Source organism: Miniopterus natalensis, chromosome X (assembly GCF_054644295.1).
Source record: "Miniopterus natalensis isolate mMinNat1 chromosome X, mMinNat1.hap1, whole genome shotgun sequence".
Taxonomy (NCBI): domain Eukaryota; kingdom Metazoa; phylum Chordata; class Mammalia; order Chiroptera; family Miniopteridae; genus Miniopterus; species Miniopterus natalensis.
The window spans coordinates 52,791,858-52,813,499 of NC_142103.1; the positions used below are offsets into that span (position 1 = coordinate 52,791,858).

Sequence of the window (21,642 nt, forward strand, 5' to 3'; positions counted from 1 at the left end):
GCTCTCAAAGGCTCTGAGCTTTGGTATGCATTTCCAAAGAGAATGTAATTGTCTCCTGGGAAGTCCATACAGTCCAAAGAGGAAATCTGTATTTAATCAGAAAGTGGAAGATGTTTTCCAATGGCTTATTGATTTCCCTCTGCTTGTTGGCTCGCTATGAGAGAAAAGACATTTGCCAAGGCACTTAGAAGTGCCTCTGGTCCCTGTCAGCAGTGTTTCTTATTCAGAGGTGGGCCATGTTTCTTCTGACAAAACTGAACACAGTCTTGGTTTCTCAACAGACATGGTAAATGGTGGATGAGAGGTGTTCAGTGAGCAGCCATTGGATCAGGCCCCTGGGGATTGAAACAGGCTGAGCTGGCTTCCCTTCAGACTGTGTCACTAAAGACTCAGACAGAAGGATGCTACATCTAAACCTAGGCTGCCAGAAAGAACACAAGAGAAGCAAAATCAGACCCAACTTCAGGGCCCTGGAGGGTTGGCATCAGGTCTGTGTCTACAGGAAAATTGGTTGTGCTTATAACAAAAGAACTTCAAGTAGGTCAGCCAGGATTATGTAAGAGAGCGTCTGCCTGTCTGGGCTATATGGAGAAGGTGGGAGAAGAGAAGGGACCCAGGGCAGCTGACTGAAGGACAAAGCATCCAGTAAAGTGCTAGGGCTTGAACCTATTCTTCTGGACTCTGACTCAGGCTCAAGAGCCTGAAATACAGTACATTCTTATACTCTGAGAAGGTTAGGATTTGAGACTCCCAAAATCTAGCACACTTAGTTCAGTCTAACATTTTATAGATAAGAAAACTGAGGCTCTGGTGAGAAGTTGCCTAATGTGTCAAGCTAGTCAGCAGCAGAGCCAAGATTAGAAACCATGCCTACGGTCTTTTAGAAGGATAGTTGTAAATTATTTTTTTATTAAAAATTGTCAATCGGTTTAAAAAATTAACACCTACCCCAGTATCTAAATGCTACTAAGGTAGTATGTTTTACAAAAATCTCCACAAAATATAAATTAAATAATGATGAATTTAACAACTTAAAATATAAAAACTTCCAATATTTTCTCCCTGAGCTTCACTTTGAAGATCACTGTTTTAGGCATATTCTGGTGCTCCTTCTTTCCTATGCTCTACAGAAGTCATCCCTTCAGTACTATAACCAGTGCATGCCTCTCCCTCACCGCAAGGCCCCAAGTAAGTCTGACTCCGGAAACTAAAACCTCAGTATGAAGGGTAAGTAGCGACACATACAGAATCTCCCTCAATACCAGTGTCTTTGTTAAGAAATATCAAATTCAAATTCACACTAAAATGCAAATGCTAGTGAAAAAAAAAATGGGATGGGAAGAATGAGCTTGAGGCCTGGCTTGGTTACTTATTTGCAGTATAAACTTGGGAAGATCTGGCTCCTCTTTGAGCTAGTTAGACTAGGTTATCTCACATGGAAAGCTGGGGTCATTTCTGGCAGATGCTGTTGCTTTGCTTGTAAAAGTAGGTTTCGACAAAAGACAGAGAGGAGTAAAAAATGTCATGGAAACAAAGAAGCTGAGAAAGGAATGGGGTGATTAAGAAAGGTCAGAAGACAAAACTTGACTATTTCAAATTTTTGCCATAGGGTACCTCCACCCAGAATAGAACTCCAGGACAAAAATGGCCTTTGGGTTCCACTACCAGAAGAAAGGTCACTGCCTTCTCTACCCAGTTCCCACCATTGGGTTCAAGCTATCCAAAGTAGCTTCTATGAAAATATTAAGCAGCCCTTCCACGTGCCGTACATTATAGTTTCTAAGTTGCTTTCACATTTATTTCACATTTGTTAGCTCACTGGATTGTCCCAACAACTTTGGGAGATAAGCAGAGTAGTAATGAGACCTTACATTTTAAAGATGAGGAAATGAGCTTGAACAAAGGAAGTCACTCAGCTATTCCAGGAGCAGAGGCCAGAATACAACCCAGATCTTCTGACTCACAGTATAATGTTCCCCCCCCCCCCATAATAATAAAAGATAGCTAACATTTACTGAATACTTACTTGTCATAGACAAATCTAAGTTTTTACATATACTAATTTATTTAATCACCATTTTTAAAATAAGGAAACCAAGGTTCAGAGAGATAAAGTAATTGCTGAAGGTTACACAGAGCCAGAACCAAAACCCAGGTAGTTTTACCCTAGAATCCGTGCTCTTAACCTCTGTTCTCCACAGCATATCCTCACACCTCCACAGGGTCAAAGAACTTCCAAGAGAAAGAGGACTATATTCACTTATAGGCATACTTCATTTTATTGTGCTTCAATTTATTTTGCTTTGCAGACATTGAATTTTTTTTACAAATTGAAGGGTATTGGGGTTTTTTGTTGTTTTTTGTTTGTTTGTTTTTTAGATAGAATCTACTCCTGGTAAGATGCTGTGAAGATTGTTGGGATGATAACAAAGGATTTAGAATATTACAGAAGCCTAGTAAAGCAGCAGCAGGGTTTGAGAGGATTGACTCCAATTTTGAAAGTTCTACTGTGGATAAAATACTATCATACAACATTGCATGCTACAGAGAAATCATGAAAGGAAGAGTCAATCCTTGTGACAAACTTCATTGCTGTCTTCTATTAAGAATTACTACAGCCACCCCGACCTTCAATAACTACCGCCCTGATCAGTCAGTAGCCATCAACATCAAGGCAAGACCCTCCACCTGCAATAAGATTGCAATGTGCTGAAGGTTCGGATGATGGTTAGCATTTTTTAGCAATAAAGTAATTTTAATTAAGGATGTACATTGTTTTTAAGACATAATCCTATTGTACACTTAATACACTACAGAATATTGAAAACATAGCTGTTGTATGCACTAGGAAACTAAAAAAAATCCTGTGACTCACTTTATTGTGATATTTGCTTTATTGTGGTGGTCTGGAATTGAACCCACAATATCTCTGAGGTATGCCTGTATACTTATATATCCATAGAACATTTTCTAAAAGGACTTGCTGGTGGCCTGTGCAGAGGAAGCCGAGAGGCTAGAGGGTAGGGTCAGGAAGAAGTCTTTTCACCCTCTTGTACTTTTTGAATTTTGAACCACGTGAATGTATTTCCTATCCAAAAATAAAATATTTTAAAATGAGGTGTCTGGGGTCCAGAGAGGTGAGAAAAACTGTGTGGCAGTTTCTTGGGAGGGCTTTGGTGGCTAACCCTTCCCTATACAACTCTTTGGGCTCTCAAACTTGAACAGAAGATATCTTTCATTTTATCCTCCAGTTCCCCCAACCCTGACATTGCTTGTCTAATTCTCCCAGAAGGCCAGTACTATAGTCATTCTACAGGTTTTAGCAGTGCAAGTGAAAATAGCAATAAACTGGGTTAGACTCCCAGAGCCAATCGACAGGCTATAGGAAAATAATGTATTAGCAGAGGGACAGATAAAGAATGACCAAAAAAAAGCCTTCCCTAATGCCTAGCACCCAAGGCCTGAGCTCCAAAGATTCTTCTGTCTCCTTCCTCTCACCACTTTATCTCAGTATGACTACCCACCCCTCTCCTGGGCTAGGTAAAAATAAACAAAAATAAGCTAGAAAGGATCTAGGAAATCTAGCCCAGCTTGAGAGTCTGTGGTATACACGGAACAACACAGTAAAAGAGAATAAGGAGCCCAGCTGGGTTTTAATGCCCACATTGTGGCCAGGTGAGAGTTAGCCCAGATGGTCCCAAGGTACTCTCCCTGTTTTGGTTCTTAGATTTCCACTGTCTTATCCCACAAGAGTTGGCAAAATATTCCACAGATCAATGCCCTTAACATTTCCTCAGATACTTTTAGGCCTAAACCCTTAGGCAGGTCAGCCACACAGCGCTTCTGCACCCAGAAAGCTGTTAAAAGGTGAAAGTGGCCAAGGTGGATCAAGTGCCTTCAGGGATCTTACTGAAGTGGCTTAAATAGGCAGCACAATTCCCTCTCACAACAGCTTAGCATCTTCTCCAAAGCATCACTGCTTTACAACATGCAGGAGATGAGTGGGACGTGAGCTTCTGTGGAAAGGATGAATGGTCAATCTTTGTGCCTCTCATGGGCAAGCAGGACACTGCTGTGGAAGCCTGGGCCCCTGAGAGCTCCCCTTCCTTGCTAGTGTCAGGGACAAACTTAAGTTTTTACAGATACAGGGTGTCCCAAAAAATGTATATACACACTTTAACAGCTGATGGCTCAATTTTGAAAAGGAAATGTATTTTAATAAACACTGCCTTCATAATTATTCAGAGTGTGCGTATACAATTTTGGGGGAAACCCTGTATTAACTTAAGCTGCTACCAGCAGCTTCCTTTAGCAATAGAATCTATTGTGTGGTAGCTTGGGGCTATAGAAACAACACTGAACAGAGTCTGAAGGCATGACTTCTAGTCCCAAATCCACCACTACCTAATCTTATATGCTCAGGCTGTCCCTTCCTTCTCTGAGCCTCAGTATCCCCACCTGGAGACAATATTGGCTGGGAGAAAAAAAAAGAAAAGGGGGGGAATGAAGAAATAAAATGAAGGCAAGCTCCTGGGTTACCTCCTGGGTAATCACGACCTGGATGAACTCTTAACAATCCAAACAGCAACAAAACAGTTCAACATTTTACAAGGCACTTTTCACATCATTCAGTTATGAATTTTTTTTTGTTTTTATTGATTTCAGAGAGGAAAGGAGAGGGAGATAGAGATAGAAACATCAATGATGAGAGTCTTTGATCGGCTGCCTCCTGTACTCCCCCTACTGGGGATGGAGCCCAAAACCTGGGCATGTGCCCTGGCCAGGAATCAAATCGGGATCTCTTGGATCATAGGTTGATGCTCAACCACTGAGCCACACAGGCCGGGCCAGTTATGAACTCGTATACCCACCAATCCTGAGACTTTACAGTTAAGTCCATTTTATAGGCCGAAAACTGAGGTTCAAAATAACTTTGCCCACAACATATAGGGTGAGAAAAAATCTGAACAGGAACTCCATAGTCTAGTTCCTGACCCACCCCCTTCAACAAAGCAGGTGAAATGGCCCTGAGCACACAACTTAGAATAAGGAACTCTATCAGGGTCAAAACAGGCACTCCAGGCTGCTTCCTCTGCCAGGTGGCAGGACTTTTGGGAAGAAGTCTCTGCTCTTGATGCCCCTTACTTTCTCTCACTATATAGGGTTCGTGAGGAGTCAAACCTATATGACCAAAAAAATGTCACAAACTTGTTTTCTGGGAAAGAGCTGACTTGGCATTGAAAAGCATCTGTATAGGTGGGATGACCCCAGCATAACTTTGACCAACCTGACCCCATGATGTTGCCTTCCTCTGGCCCCCACTTTGGCCTTTTCTTTCTATGCCTATTCTGATAGGAGTCAGGCCCAGTTGTTATTGGACACCAAGACCAGGTTTGGGGGTAGGGGAGGTACAGATTTGTGGGTAAAGAACAAGTACATTTCCAAAGCATTTTCTCAACTCTTAGCCTATGTGAGCCTTGCCAGCATCTGGAGGCAATACTGGCTATTTTACCAATAGACCAAATAAGACCCAGATAGAGGCACACACCAAGTAGCAGAGTAGTGAGTAAACTCTTGATTTCCAGTCCAAAGTTGAGAAACTGGCATGAGGTTGTCACAGTTAACAGTAAGCCACTGGGATTCTGAGGCTGCTGCTCCAGGGCAGGCCTGCCACACTATAGCCACCTATCTCAGTGTTTCCTACCCTTCATCTAGACCCCATCTAGGATCTGCTTCCTCCTTCCAGCTCCAGCCTTTGGTACCTATGGCCAGAATGGCCTCCCTAGGACACCTCGACCTGGTTTCCAGCTTGAGAAACTAAAAATAGCAGGCCCTCATTAGTGGGGCCAGATGGCCCAAGCTGCTATGCCTAGGGGCAGGGCTGTGGTCATTTAAGATGTGGCTGTTCTCTCCACCCACCACTGACCCAGGAGAGTTTGGGCCTCTGCCCCGCTTTATGCATCCTCCTACTTCGCCTCCCACCCACAATTTAAATATAGTTGCTCAGTTTCCAGTTGTTAATTCATTCCCAAGAAAACAAACTTAAATATTCAGTTACTTTACGTTTTCTAGGACATTACTTTACAATCACATCATTCCATAATGATTTGTAAGTGGATTAGAGGATGCAGGAGCAGGCTCAAGCTTTCTACATTGATCAGTGTAAATTTATCTTCTTCATTTTTCTCTGCCTGTTAACATCTGAAGACTCAGTTCTAAGTTTTACTTGCCTTGTGGAGCCTGCTATAACACATGCCACCTTGAGTATCCATTTTATTCCTGAATTCACTACTCTCTGAGTTCTGATTTCAAAGATAAGGGAAGGGAGCCAGAGGAAACTGATAGAGACCCACTAGATGGGGCCAGTGCCCTGCTGTGCCCACTTGGAAGACTGGGACAACAGCTGGCAGGCCCTAGGAGTAGCATGTGTTCTGCATCAATGTGTCTCATAGGGCTGTGGGGGGGCATGTGAGTGTGTCACATAGATTGCTCAAATGTGTCTCATGGGGGGAGGGTTGTTTGTCCATGTAAATCCTTAGGAGTGTGTATCTCAGGGATAGGAGTGTTTGTCCTGGGTATAAGAGCATACCTGAGTGTGTATCTTAGTATGACAAACATGTATGTATCCTATGTGTGTGTCCTATAGGTGTGCAGTTGTGCCTTATATGCATCCATGTGTGTCCACAAACATACAAATTTGCATAAACATACTTCACCTGTCTGTGTGTGTACCCTGCCTATCTGAGTATGTGTTAAGTGTGAGTATGCCCCATGGTTAACTGAATGTGTGTGCTCCAAGTGTGTTAATGTAAAAGTGACCCCCACAAGTGTGTCCCATGTGCATCCCAAACACACCGTACATGTGACCTATAGTGTGTGTTTGTGTGGGTATGGGTGGAGGACATGGACAGACAGCAAGGCTGAACCAATTTTTCTCTCCTACAATTTTTTTCTAATAGCTTTCCTTTAAGATACCCATGTCAATCTGCTCCTAACCAGGTCAAAGGACCTGGGTTCAAAGTTCATCTTTGTCACTTCCTGAATGTGGTGGCCATAGATGCTTTTCCCGAGAGGCCTAGTCACCACTCCATTTATACAAGAGGCCTCACAACTATGAAGTCTAGTAGCTAGGAGCTGAAAAGAGAGACAGGACGAGGGTTGTAGACTAAATCTGAGACTTTGGGCAAGTTTTTGCTTCTCCCTAGGCCTAAGTTTCCTTCAGTACCATGAGGGAGTGGGTTCAATGATCTTATATATAAGGCTTTTTCTCATTCTCATCTATAGAGTTTCTCACAGTTTAAGCACCACCACCACGTTAGTATAAGAACTAACGATAGCAATAAGCCAGCTTTTAGGCTCAAAGCCTAGTCTTTAAGAACATGACCAGACAAACTTATAAAGAGAAACCTTCAAAAAGGGCATGAAGGGCCATAGAATCTAGGGCCACTCTTCTGCATTTGGAAAGGCCTCTTATGCATCCTGGATGATATAATATCTGGGTGGACTTATTGTAGGTCAAACAGAGTATATGAATTGCCAATAAATGGTTCAATGCATGTGTATTAGTACCTACAGATGTCGCATCCTAACTAAGCCCCCTCCAGCCTTAGACAAGCTACTGGTTGATGCCCTAAACCTACCATTCCATAATCATTTTCCAAGTGGCCTGAGCCAATTAGAGTAAAAGGGATGAAGTCTCAAAGACATACAATCTTCACCAAAGCTCAGGCAAACTGAGAGAGGATTTATCCAAAGCATTTTCCCCCATCTTTTGGGATGAGTATAAGAACTAATGATAGCAATAAGCCAGCTTTTAGGCTCAAAGCCTAGTCTTTCAGAACATGACCAGATAAACCTATAAAAAGAAACCTCCAAAAAGGGCATGAAGGGCCATAGGATCTAGGGCCACTCTTCTGCATTTGGAGAGGCCTCCTATGCATCCTGGATGATATAATATCTGGGTAGACTTATTGTAGGTCAAATAGAGTATATGAATTGCCAATAAGTGGTTCAACGCCAACCTAACCAGAGTTATCTAGTGGCATCTGCTTAGTTTTCTCTGCTATCTTGACTAACTTTTATAACAAGACCTAATTAGAAGCAAAGTGAAGAAGGCATCTTTAAAACAAACTACTTGCCCAGCCAGGCGTGGCTCAGCGGTTGAGCGTCGACCTAGGATCCAGGGGATCGGGGTTCGTTCGATTTCCGGTCAGGGCACATGCCCGGGTTATAGGCTGCAGCCGATCAATGACTCTCTCATCGTTGATGTTTCTATCTCTATCTCTCTCTCTCTCCCTCTCCCTTCCTCTCTCTGAAATCAATAAAGATATATTTTTAAAATAAAATAAAAATAAATAAAATAAATAAAAATAAACTACTTGCCTAAGGCCACTTGGTATGGGTGGGTTGACAACAGCTCTCCCTTTATACTATGCTCTTTCTAGTATACAACTGCTTTTAAGAGTCAGCACTCACGCCCGGCTGGGCGTGGCTCAGTGGTTGAGGGACAACCTAGGATCCAGGCGATCAGGGTTCGATTCCCAGTCAGGGCACATGCCCCGGTTATGGGCTTGATCAATGACTCTCTCATCATTGATGTTTCTATCTCTCTCTCTCTCCCTCTCCTTTCCTCTCTCTGAAATCAATAAAGATATATTTAAAAAAAAAAGTCAGCACTGATCTCAGTCAATCAAAGCAATTATCTAAGTTTTAATTTCCTTAGCCATAAAATAGGGAGAATAATCCTGGCCTTGAGCACTTCATAGAGTTTTGGGGGAAAGATGAATGTGGTAGTGACTATACAATAGTTCATATCTTCTCACCCTGCCCTGGGAGCAATGAGATTTCCAAAAAAAAATGATATAGATAAAGGTGAAGAGTGCATTATTTGTTCTAAGTAGATCATCTGTTAAAAGCCTGCTATTTCTAACATAACTCTTGATGATATCACAAAAACCCAGTAACGTTCATCACAAATGCTAGCCAAGGACCCGGGAGCCAAAAATTGGATTTTAATTGCCAAGTTCCTAGGTGGTTCTGGCTTTATGGACTTGAGAAGGCACTAAATAAAAACACAATTAACTACGGCTTTCTTCCAAATTTCTCTTTTAGCTTTGTGGGAGATAGGGAGAGAGAAAGTTAGTCTGCTATTCACAGCACCATGTGTGTGGCCAGGTGGGAGGATAGAGCTATGGATAAATAAAAGAAAGCTTCTTATTAAAAAAAATCTATCTTACCACAAAGAACAGAAGAGATGGGCTGGGTTACAGAGTTTCTCCCCTTCCAAGGGAGGGAAGTAAAAGAGTCTTCCATGATGTAGTGGAAAGAAATGAAGCATAAAGACAATGGAATTTGTTCAAGGTCATCCAGCATTCATACCTGCAGCCCTTCTTTTTTCATGTGTATGTCTTTCATTTACAAAACCTTAACAGAAAGCCTACCAAGTGTCAGGCCCCTCAACTATAGCAGTCATCCAGGGGCTTCTGCCTCAGAAAGTTCTCAAAGATTATCAGCCCCAACTAACAGAAAACCAACTCAGAGAGGCTAAGTGACTTGCCCAAGGTCATAGGGCTGAAAAATGCCAAACTACTAGTTTAGTGACCCTTTGGTTTTCATCACACCATACAGGTTTGCCTCGCCATCCCTGAAAGATAAAAGAAGCTTGTAAGTCTCACAGGTCCAGGAACTCACATCGTTGCAAGGCAATGTTCTAGCTCCAATACTCCCACAAACACACTGTTTTCATGGGAGAGTCCTTTCTCTCCTTTCTCTGTCTGTGCCAAGTTCCTTAGTTTTTACAATGAGGGAATTAGACTCAGGAGAGCTGTAACACCTTTTTTCTAGAAGATATAGCTGTCAGGAATGACCTTAAATGGCACTATAACTTCAAGAGCTTGAGCCCATATCAAACACTGTGTAACAACAGGTTTTTGAGCCTCACTTTTCTCATCTATAAAATGAAGATAATCCCTGCCCCACCTACTTTAAAGGGCCACAGAGAAGATCAAGTGAGACAATGCAAAATCCAGTGCAAAGTATAAGGCAATGTTGAAGAGGGAAGGTCAAGAATCAAGGGAGAGTTAAGAATCCACTGAGCATCCACTAGCTCCAGTTGATTTTCTCTAAATTCAGGTAGAGAAACTATCTATGCATGTTCTATCCAATAAATCTTCCTGAGCCCTCTTGTACAGTTCAACCTGGATTCTCAAGAAAAGCACCTCAGCTGGTTGCAAGGTCCAGAGGAAATTAATAAATCCTTCCACTCCCTTTGGTGCCAAAGCACAAGGCAGTTTCATCACTTTGCCTTTGTTCTGAGCCCTCCCACCATGCCAGGCCTATCAGGGCCTCTCTGAAGGACAACTGGCTCCCCATGCCTCTTTCCCAATGCCAAAGCACCCACTGCTCATACCTCCTGCAAACCAGCAGTGTTCATGGAGAGAGGAGGAAGAAGTGAGTGGGCAGAGGAGCGGCTGTGGGAGGTACAGCTAAAAGTAGCTGCTGCCTTTAGGCATCACACTCTGAGGGGGTGGGGGTGGGCTCTTAGCACATCCTTGCTGCAGCCAGATGGGCATAGAAGTGCATGGTTTCCCTTCCTCTAATGAAGGCAGGCAGGCAGAAAGATCAGAACTGCCAGAACCATTCCCAAAGCTGTCTATGGATGCTCAGTGTCAGCCTCCTCTAGGCCCCGAGGGTGGATAGCCTTGCAGCACAGGGCTGCATCCAGGTCTCCTGCCTCAGAAGAACAAATATAGTCTGCAGGAAATTCTGTGCTCTCCCACCCCCATCTCAATGCCTGGCACCCCAAGGGCTGCTGACAGGCCTGCTCCCCTTCAAGAGGTTGCATAATACTCCTTTTCTCCCAGCCTATCAGCTCACTTTCTCCAACCAAACCTGAGAGCATTCAGGTCTCTGATCCAGCCAAGAGAGCATAAAACGAGCACCCTGTAGCAAAGTAGCAGGTTACAGGGGCAAAGACCTGATTTGAGGAGTCAGGATCCCAGGCCTATTACTGAACCTTGGACAAGTCCCTTTCCCTTCAGTGTCTTAGTTTTCCCACTTGTAAAATAGGAAGGGGAAAGGTATGTTGCAGATTTCCAAAGTACTGTAATCTCTGCCCTTATGTGATTCTCTGTTAATCTTGGAAACTTAAATGAAAGCCCCTCTCTCCCACCCAAGTTTATCCTATCCTCCAAGCATCTGGCTAAACTGGGCAGAGCCATCCCCACTCTCCTAATTCCAAGTCCTCTAATGACTAAGGTTTCCATTGGCAAGACGGTCTGCCCCTCCTCTGTCCCAGGCCCATTTCAACTGGACAACGTCTGCTTTTTTCTGTTTTATATAGGAATTTCTGGTTCAAATTTTATTTATGAACATGGTTCTTCTATTGAATACACAGCTTATTTTAGTGACATGGAAACTCAGCTGAGCTGGGCAGAGCCATCCCCACTCTCCTAATTCCTAGTAAAGAAGGGCCTTGATCAAGTTCTAGCAGCAAGGTAGGTACAGGACCACAGCTTAATCCCAGGGGTCCCAAGGCCATTTCCAGTGTTTTTTTCTCCTACTGAAAGTCTGTCACCTATATGCAGTCCCTCCACCATATGGACACAACATTCCCTCTTCTATGCTATCAACTCTTGACCTTGATGCCCAAAAACCAAATGTCCAACTCCTGCCAGGGGCCTGAAACTAGTACAGAAGAGTGATAATGGCAAGAAAGAACTGACTTTATATACATCCCTCCCTTAACCTTTCCTTTTCCTCCAGGTTGCCCCTTTGTTCCTTTCTTCAAAGTTTCCCCCTGAGTTCTACTCTATGTCAATGGAACCCCTTCAATTCTCAAAAGGTCATGACAATATTATGACCGCAGAGTTGACTATGCAGGCTACATTGGAAGAACTGCAGGATGTGGTATCAAGAGGCCTAGGTACTAGGCCAGGAACTACCACATCCTGACTGTGTGACCTCTAGTTAGTCACTTAATCTCTTTGTGCCTCAGTTTCCTCAACTAATTCCAGTTTTGGGGGAGGAGCCAATAAAATAAGTAAAGAACTTTATTTGTTGAAATTCTTATTAATACTAGTAGTAACTAAACGAATGGCGACTTAAAATACTGCAAAAAGGGGCTCTGGGCTTTCAAAGCAGCCAGCAGCCACTTGCCTCCTAGGCTTTCCCAGAACTATGAGGCTGGTATTTTATCTATAAGAGGCAAGTCTCAGTTATCCTTGGGACATGTCTCTTTAACAAATGCTAAATCCCAAAATGGCATCCCCCTGCCACTCAACTCACTGTAGGACTCCCTTCCCTGCTGGCAGCCAGTGTGTGCTCAATGAATACAACCTATAGTTCAATTGTTCTAGAAGAGACCTAAGCCAAATATAATTAGGAAGGAAATTCTATTACCCCTGAAATCACCCTATGCATTCCAAACCTGCTAACATGAATATTTAGATTACCTGCTGGCTTTGAATAACAGTACTCTTGTTCATTTTGATCATCAGTATTAATCACAAAGTAAGCACAGATCATTTGAGTTCAAAGAAATCTTTGAAGCTCTCTAATTCACCTAACCTTATTTTACAGATGAGGAAACCAAATTTCATTGGGAAGAAGTAATTTACCCAGAGTCACTCAGCAAATAAACAAAATCTTTCCCACTAGTATAGCAAATGCATAGGAAGTGACTTTCTTCCTGAAGGGTTCAAAGCATCTCACAGCTGATAATTTTAAGTCCAAATAGATCCCCAGACTACTCACTCTCCAGGGTTGAGTCTTATTTTTTAGAGTGGACACGAGCCCTTAGCATTTGTCAAGGCACCCACAACCCTAGAATAAAATTTCACCATCTGTGAAACCTGCCTATTCACGTGTGATAAGCCAGATTCAGGCTGAGCTGGCATTTCCTTTGAACACAGCAGTCATTCTCATCCTTGGCTAAACTTTCCTGCCACCTCAGGGAGCTTTTAAAAAATATTGATGCCAGGGCCTCACCATGACCAACTCAATTAGATCTCCCTCAGAGATTCTAGGAATTGTTGTTAGTCTCATTAAATCCCCAGGTGATTCCATTGTGCAGCCAGGACTGCGAACCACTGGGTTAATGGAAACAATTCAGCCAACTAAGGGAAACATGCACAAAGAGTTTCCTGAACTCTCTGAAAACCAAATATATTCTGTTTTAAAGCTCCATCTATGCAGTCCTGCTTTCCCGAAGAGGGGGGAAAAAAGTGTTACACAGAATCTACAGTTGTAGCACTGACCCTCAGGCAAATTCTGGACCCAGTTAGGAAACATACAGTTTGTGGGTATTGAAAGAAAACAGGGAACCCTGGAGCCTACAACAGGATTTACCAGGAGTAAGATACCAAGTGACTCATACTCCTTGGTCATTGGTTTGGTAGATGATTGCTATGAACCTAATATACATCTTGATGTCTACAAAGCATACAAGTCTACCATACCTCATTATACTCATTAACACTTGGTCGGATGGATGATGGTGGAGTCCCAATGTATTCTGCACTGATTGACCAGGTTGTACAAAAATTAACAGGCTCCAACTCCAAAAGAGGAAATCTGGTGAGATATTAAAGGACCAAGTATCCATCATATTGAACATTGGTTTGAATCAACAACTTGAATGATACTTATTCAGTTTTCAATTGATGCAAAGCTAGAAGAGTGCTAATCTGTGTCACAGCATAAAGAACAAAAATAATTACCCTCTCCCCCCCCAAAAAAAAAGCTAAAATAGCTCAACCAAATAAAATAAAAGGTTCACTGATGAAATGCTAGAAGGGACTGCTAATTTATTGCACGGTATGAAGAAAAATTTAAAAATCCACAGGAAAAACTAGAATAATGGAACAATCAAACAAAATAAAATTGAACAAGTTTGGTTGAAAAGGCCAATTTCACAAGAAAGTAGAGGACTGGACTAGGCAGCAAAGTGCCTATAGCACAAACGACTACTACAGTGGCTTTTAACCCTGGCAGCACATTTGAATCACCTCGCGGAGCCTTAAATTTAAAATTTTTTAAAAAGCTCCTGGGGATCTAGCCCATGCCAATAAAGTTAGAACATCTCAGAGTGGGATCTGGCACCGGTATTTAAAAACTCCCAAACTAATCAGAATGTTCAGCCAGTAGAAGGTCGTATTATTAAATAATTCACAGACAGATCAAAGTCCCTTTGTACTTGATCCTGATCAGGTGACACCTGGAGTAGCATGATCAGTTCTGGGCAGCACATTTTTAAAGAAATATAGAAAAATAATAGAGCTTCAAAAGGAAGGATGATTGTATGAAAACTATAGTTCCTTCAAAGTATTCTGTATTTTTAGCTCCACCAATTCACACTGCCTTTCTCCATGAAGATCTCAAATAGTGTTTTCATAAGACTAACGGGAACGCTAATGTATATTCAAGATAAAAGGCAGCATTTTCTTAGATAAAGAATTCTGCGCAAAATTGCTATACAAATGAAAGGTATAAGAAAACACTGAAAATGTAAGCGAGTAGCTGAGGAAGCTAGTATGGTTTCAGGGGAGAGATTCACATACCTCTTTCTCCATCCACCTGACTCCATTCTGCTTCACACTAGCCAGGAATGATCAACTATGACTCTCCCCGTCTCTGTTTGAAAAGCATATCCACTCCCATCCCACTAATCTCTCTGACCTTTACCTTCCTCATCTGTAAAACCAGGAATAACAATTATCTCTACCCACTTCATAAGGCTGATGTGACACTGAAAATTAGGACGTGAAATTGCTTTGTAAACTTTACAGGCCCGTGATTGTCATTACTGGAACATTTCCTGAGCCTTCTTTCTCCTCTAGGCCCTTCTCCCTTCTAATTTTTCCACTTTGTACTTTTGTGCCAGGGCAAAGCACAATAAGCTAAATACTGTTGAGAGGTAGACCCACCTAATGACAGGAGACACTCTCTGCAGATATCAGAAGAACTAAGCTATGATCAAAGATTCTTGGAAAGCAAGAGACTCAGCCTAGAACAAGTTGCAGAGCTAGAAATGAGAGCTAGAGAGTTTAAGATTCTCCATCTCCATCCCACTTCTTGGGGCAAAGCCACTGGGGCTGGATCCAGATGCTTTGTGGGAGGTCTTCTGAGGAGGCAGTTATTTTGGGAGAATAGGCTCAATTCCCAATCATTTCCCTGTCCAGAGCAAGCACTCTACAGGCCAAGGGGAGCAGAGGCCAAGATGGCAGATAAAGGCTAGGAGGAGGACATGATTTGGCACCATCCCTGCAACTGCCAGAGTGTGCCGTCCAGTCACAGCCAAGCACTCTCAATCTGAGCTTCACCACAGGGTAGAAGAGCACTTTACTCACTGGCTCACAACAATCCCTCAGCTCCCTAGCCACTTAATCACACACATAGAAGTGATGAGCAAATCTCAGCCAGGGCCCGCCCAAACCCTGTTCACCAGCCCCACAGTTAAACTGGCCTTTCCAATTTGCCCAGCCTTCCCAGTCAAAAACTACTCAGAGACCAATAACATAGAAACAAATGCCCCCCAAATTCTACACTGCTGCTGAGCTCGGTTCCCTAAGCAACAAACAACATTGGGGCACACTGCGCAAGCAGATGTTGCAGGTTCTGACAAATAGAGGCTGTCTCAACCAGTAAAAGCACTCTCAGATTGTTTCTACCACACTATCCCTTCACCTCTTCCCTGCCTCAGCCAAAAGTCAGGGTGAAAAAAATTTTTTTCAAGGCCTGCAGACCTCCTTACATTAAAGCTGGGCTGTGATATGGCTCAGTTAATCTTAAGGAGAAGGCAGTAACTGAAGGATTTGAACCCAGGAGCCTTCCAATAAACAGTCCCCATGGCTGGGAGAAGGCTAAGCTCACTATGTCTTCTGTGCATGTGTTTTCTAGATATTTGCAAGCAATGAGGATCTTGCTCTCTCTTTGTCCTCTCCCTCAAAGCATCTCTCCAAGTCCTGCTGGGCTCAAGCCCCCTTTCTCCAAAGGCCTTGATTCCTGGACATTTAAAGGGTGTGATCTGGAGCTCAGCAGGAGTGATGCAGGGGTTGCTAGGATACCGGCTGAGGGTATTTTCTTGAATCCCCTGGTAGGGAGCTGGAAGCCAAAATTCCTGAGCTGGAATTTTGCCCCTCCTAGTAGCAAAAGGTATCCCCTACCCAGAGAGGTTAGAGAGGGGTAAAAGAAATGAAGAACTTTGTTGGGAAATTTGGGGACATATCAGAGAGAGAAAGTCCGCTTTTCTTTCTTACCTACCCACTTACAGATGGGGGTAAAGGCTGTGTCAGAGGAGGGAGCAAAGGGAGAAGGGTGAAGATGAAGAAAAGAGGCAGAAAAGGGAAGGGAAAAGTGAAAATGCAGAGGATTCCACTCCTCTGGCTGCATTTTTCATTTTCTCCTACTCTTCTCTTTTTGCATACCCTCAAAAGTCTGAAGGAGAAATGCCAAACCTTTAGGACTCACAGAAGTAAAAAGATACACTGCCAACTTTGGTTCTCTACTCAAACTCCCTTTTAGCTGCTCTAGGGTGGAGTGCCATCTGGCTAGCAACATTCTCTTATTTGCCTAGAGATAAATTAATCTGAAAAATGCTTACCCATTTCTCCAGCTAAATTACAGATGGAAGGGCTCATTCAAGCTACCCCTTTAGCCTGAAGGGTTGTGGGGGTTGGTGGGAAGACTGGTAGGGGTAACATACATCCATCCTAGCACAAGGAGGCCATTCAGAACCGTGGAACTCAATGTATGCCCTTCTGTTTTTCCTCATTCCTAGCACAACCAACCTCCATCCACATTCAGGAGTGTACATCCCCCTATCATACACCCCCCCACACACAAGGGTGTCCACACACACCCACAAACATACTGTCATACAACCTACACACATACATTCCTAAAGGCTTTCTGCCAAGGGTCTGTCAGGCACCCAGTCATGAAGGCTGTGGTGTTTCATGACACTACTTTGTCATAAACCTGGCTCAGAGACCAGCTTTAGAGAGAACCTTTCTCCCCTCAGGGGGAAAGGGAAAAAAAAGCAAATAGCATTCCATTGTTGTAGTGGCTTTCTCACATTGTTAAGTGAAAAAATCTCAGGTGAAACAAATTTCTCTAGATACCAGCAACCAGTTATTTCTTCCCCCACCTCCCATCATCCATAGATTAACATTTCATTTTCCTTTTCACTTGTCTTTACAATTCATCCTCTCTGATTTCAAGTGCCTACGGGCAACCAAAATCACAGAATGCAAGAACCTGGAGGTCACTTAGTGTAACCAGCCCCAAATTCCAATGTTACAGGGAACCCCAAACTGAGAAGGAAAAAAACTGCCCAAGGTCAAACAGCCACTGAACAGACAGAACCCAGGTCTTTAGTGACCAGCCTGGAACCTTTCCTCACTCTTCAAAGCTGTCTCTAAAAGAAGTGCCCAGTCCAAATATAAACTTACTTTAGATAATACCACTGGAGCTAAGGGAGGGGGCGAGGTGCACCAGATTCTCTTTGCAAAGAAACAAGTTCTTAGTTCAACCCAGGGGGCCCAAACAAAGGGACCAAAGAGTAAATAAGTATCAATGCCAGCAAATTTCCCAGATCATGCTTACACCATGGTACCAATCCAATTAACAAATCAGTTTCTCACCCACAGGGAGCCAAAGAGAGAGAGCACACCTCAAGACTCAAAACCTCTTCAAATGCAATTAAATAAAACTCTCTGGGTCCTGAGGTCAGGAAAATTTCAAGCACCCCCTTCATAGCTCCTCCCTCTCACTTCATAATCAGTTCCCAAGAGATGAAACAACAGGACATGGAACTTAAGAGCACAATTCCAACAGATTTGCACATCACACATGAGCAGCCACCCACATGAGTGTAGGGGGAACATGTGTGTGGATGTGTATGCACTCTGATTCACTGCTACATGAGCCAGAAATGGCACAATTTCAAATCAGGTAAGGAAGGGAATGAGGAAGACTTGTCTATATCAGTGGGTGGGGAAAGGGAGGAAAACAAATATTATGCACACTGGCGTCAGAGGCATCTTTTTCCTGGCTTTGCCAAGAGCTTTCTCAGCAAAAACAGAAATATAAAAATAATAACAATAGCAATAACAGCAACCACCACCATCTGATACAGACATGCAAATATATGGCAAATTAGAACACTGTTTCTAGCTCATGGTTTCCCCACTCATACCTCATTCCAACCAGACTTTTGGGGGGTTGTGTGGGGGTGCTCAAAACTCTACTTAGCAAGATACATTCATTTTGTTATGGAAATCTTTTAATTAGAGAGACTTCTGATCTTAAAGAACAAACAAGGATACAGACAAAAATCACCACTTTCTCATTAGCACTAGCAAGTTCTATTTAAAATGTAGTTCAAATACATCATTGTAAATTAGATTACCCCAAAGAGGCATATTCAAATACTATTATTCCCAAAGTGGGTAAAGAGCTGGCTTTTCTTGTTTTTTTGGAGGATACACAGAGAAAAATCCCCAAATTCAAATCCGGAGGTAGTCTTTGAGAAAATAAACCCAATAACAGCTCGTCAATGTCTTCTCTTGCCAATTCATAAAGATCAGATAATGCTTTTATATCCCATTCCATAATTCCAAATAAATTGATATTAAATGCTTTAAGAACTGTTTTAAAGGTGGCTTCTTTCCAAATTGGAAACTGTGAACCCTGGACAGCAAATTGAGATTCAAAAGACAGTCACCAACTGCCAGCTCAACGCACCCCACCACGTCACTTCTTAAATTTTCCCTTCTCATTAGAGACTAAAGAATTATCTTCCCTAAATTCATTCATTCTATAAGTTTTTTTCTTCCAAACATCCAGTGCAAGCCTGTATTTCCTAAGATGCCCAAAATCCATCATGCTCTTCCCACAAGCCCCCTTGCCCCCAAACAAATCCAAATACAGTCCTGATCGCAAGAGAGAAATTCTGACTAAAATTCCTTCATGGAATTTAAAGATAGTTTTCAAGAAAATGAGTTGACAAGACACCACAAACAGCAAAGCCACTGTTTAAGGACGCAGAGCTTGCTCCATGAACGTCACATAAATGGAGAATGCACACACACACACATGCACACTTAAATAGAAAGCATTTCTTTATCAACAATTTTACCCAAGCAATAAACAACTACACTTATAGGCATACTTAAAAGACAAGACATGACAAAAGATTTAGGGAGAGATAATATACCAACGTCATACATATCACAGCGAGGCCATGTTGAAGCTCAAAACGTTTTCCCCCCTCAGTAAGAAAGCTTGCTTTTTCTCTCCCTCTCTTTCCCTGTCTCTGACTGTCTCTCTTGATTTTTTCTCGGTAGTTCTCTGGATGAAATCAAATCGAGAGTTAGCAACAGCTCAGATGGCTGGACTCCATTCAGCGCGTTCCCAGGAAAAACATGAGTATGACATTGACAAGCAGGAGGACTACAATCACGGCAAAAACGACTACAGTTTGCACATCCAGGGTCATGGTGCAATGCAGAACACTGTAGTGTTCCAGGTGGGGGGCCGGCAGATTGGGAGATGTCAGTCTCTGTTCTGTCAGACTGTCCATACAGCCACCATTCTAGAAAGGAGAGGAGGAAGTCGGATGGTTAAGGGAAGGGTTGGGTTTGGTGCCCGAGTTTGGTATGGGGGGAGGGGGAGTGGGGACAGGGGAGCTTGTTTCCCCCCCTTTCAGGATTGAGCTGATTTTTCTTCCCTAGCTGAGAAATCTTAGCTTGCGCTGTAGTCGGCAGAGTCCAGCATTCTCTCTCGGGCGCCACGGAAAGGGCAAAATCCTGGCTTTCAAAGGGAAAGGCGGGAGGAACCAGAGCGGGGTTCTCCAGCGCCTGCTCAGTCTGTCCCGGCGTGCGTCCGTCCACCTGCCTGGCTACCGGTCAGTCTCGGTCTCCCCTATAGCCTCTAGTTCGCTCGCTTTCCTACGCTCGCTCGCTCTCTTCACGGGGCTCCTGGTTGCCAGCCACTCCTTCCAGCCCTGCCTCGCTGGTTCTCTCCCTCTCCTCTCCCCAACCCCCAGCTGGTAGTCTGCGTTTTTATTCACCAAGCGACTGTGGGCGCCTGCGTGAGGCGCAGACAGGCCCGCCGGCCAATAGCAGGTGCCACAGCAGCTCGTTTACTCGCTAGGGGGCGGAACTTGGGCTGGTGTGCTAGCGGAGGCAGCCAATTGGAGGGCTCAAGGCACCCCAAGCAGGCTCCCTCTATTCTGACTAGCTGGAGCCACCAGCCGCAGGTTCTGGTGTGGGGGTGGAGAGCTTGCTGAAGGTGGATTGAGGAGGATGTGGAGAGAGGGGGAGGAGGGGCGGGAAAGGACTGGTAAAGAGGGAAGGAGTGGGCGTGAGAGGACGTGACAGGAGGGAGGGAGGGAGGGAGGCAGGGAGGGAGGGAAAGACCCTGGGGAACAAGGGAAAAAGAAAGAAAGATGGGAAAGAGGGAAAAGAGATAGAGGTAAGATGGAGAGAAGGGTTGTACAAAGGAAGGAAAAAGGATGGGGAAGAGGGAAAAGAAATTTTAAAAATGAGATAAGTACATGGGGAGGAGCCATGCCTTGGCAGGCAATTTGGAGCCTGGGCCAAGGAAGAAGCAAAGGTGCCTTTGGCCCCTGCCTAAGTATTTACAGGCAACTCACAATTAGGTATACAAATTCAACCAACAGGAATACTTTACAAATTACCCCAAATCCAATTCTATTTGGTTTTCTCTGATATCTCCACACTTGCTGGTCAGATTTCCATTCCTACTTATGGTGGCTTGCACTTTTCCAGCATGCTGGGTAGTATGAAGGGAAGCCTCCACAAAACTTCCAATCTGCTTGTAATTACTGCCTGCTCTCTGTGTGTGACTCTGTGTCTGGAACTAGGGGAAAATCCCTGGACTAGAGACCTGAAGGTTTCAGATTTACTCCCAGTCCTACCTCAAGGTTGTTGTATGGCTTTTGTGCAACTCCTTTCCCCTCCCTGCCTCCATCTCCCTTTTGTCACATGAGGACTTAAACCTATCTGAGAATTCAGTGAAACCTCTGAACTCTCACCTCAGAAAAATACAATTTTAGCAGGCTCCTGAGCCCTCAAAAACTCAGGACTCCCTTATACAGAAATTTTTCTAAGGGATCTTCTTACTCTTACATTGAAAAGTGAACAGATAGGTATTGGTGGAACAGGGCAAGAAACTGGATTAGCCAGAGATAGCAAATTAAGTTCTGGAACTCCTACCATACCACAGACTCTAAGAGGAATAAAAATTGCTTTCTATTCTTTAGAAATCTTTTGAGGCTAGGACAGTCACCCATCTTAACTAAATGACTGGAAATTCTGAATGAATGCAGGTCAAAAACAAAGTAGACTCTGGCCCTACAAGATAGAATAAAACCCAAAGAAGTCCTCACTTTAAAAGTCTGGGCTTGCCCTGGCCTGGTAGCTCAGTTGGTTAGAATGTTGTCCAGATATGCCAAGGTTGCAGGTTTGATTCCTGGTCAGGGCTCATACAAGAATCAACCAATGAATGCATAAATAAGTGGAACAACAAATTAATGTCTCTCTCACGCGCTCTCTCTTCATTCCTCTTTCTCTAAAATCAATAAATAAAAACTAAAAATAAGTAAATAAATAGAAGTTT

The 21,642-nt window shown here is 43.4% G+C and overlaps 2 protein-coding genes across 3 annotated transcripts in view; both read right to left on the bottom strand.

The window, feature by feature from the left end:
• The window catches only part of ARHGEF9 (Cdc42 guanine nucleotide exchange factor 9), a 288,918-nt gene that overhangs the window by 133,354 nt on the left and 133,922 nt on the right, over positions 1–21,642 (bottom strand). The window lies entirely within an intron of this gene.
• Positions 19,397–19,621, bottom strand: LOC148090485 (uncharacterized). The gene has a single exon (XM_087813331.1). It carries the CDS (start codon positions 19,580–19,582, stop codon positions 19,403–19,405), a length of 180 nt encoding a protein of 59 aa, XP_087669457.1. The 5' UTR covers positions 19,583–19,621; the 3' UTR covers positions 19,397–19,402.

Coding starts and splice junctions, on each gene's coding strand:
- LOC148090485 (XM_087813331.1), bottom strand. CDS start 19,582: ATGGACAGTCTGACAGAACAGAGACTGACATCTCCCAATCTGCCGGCC.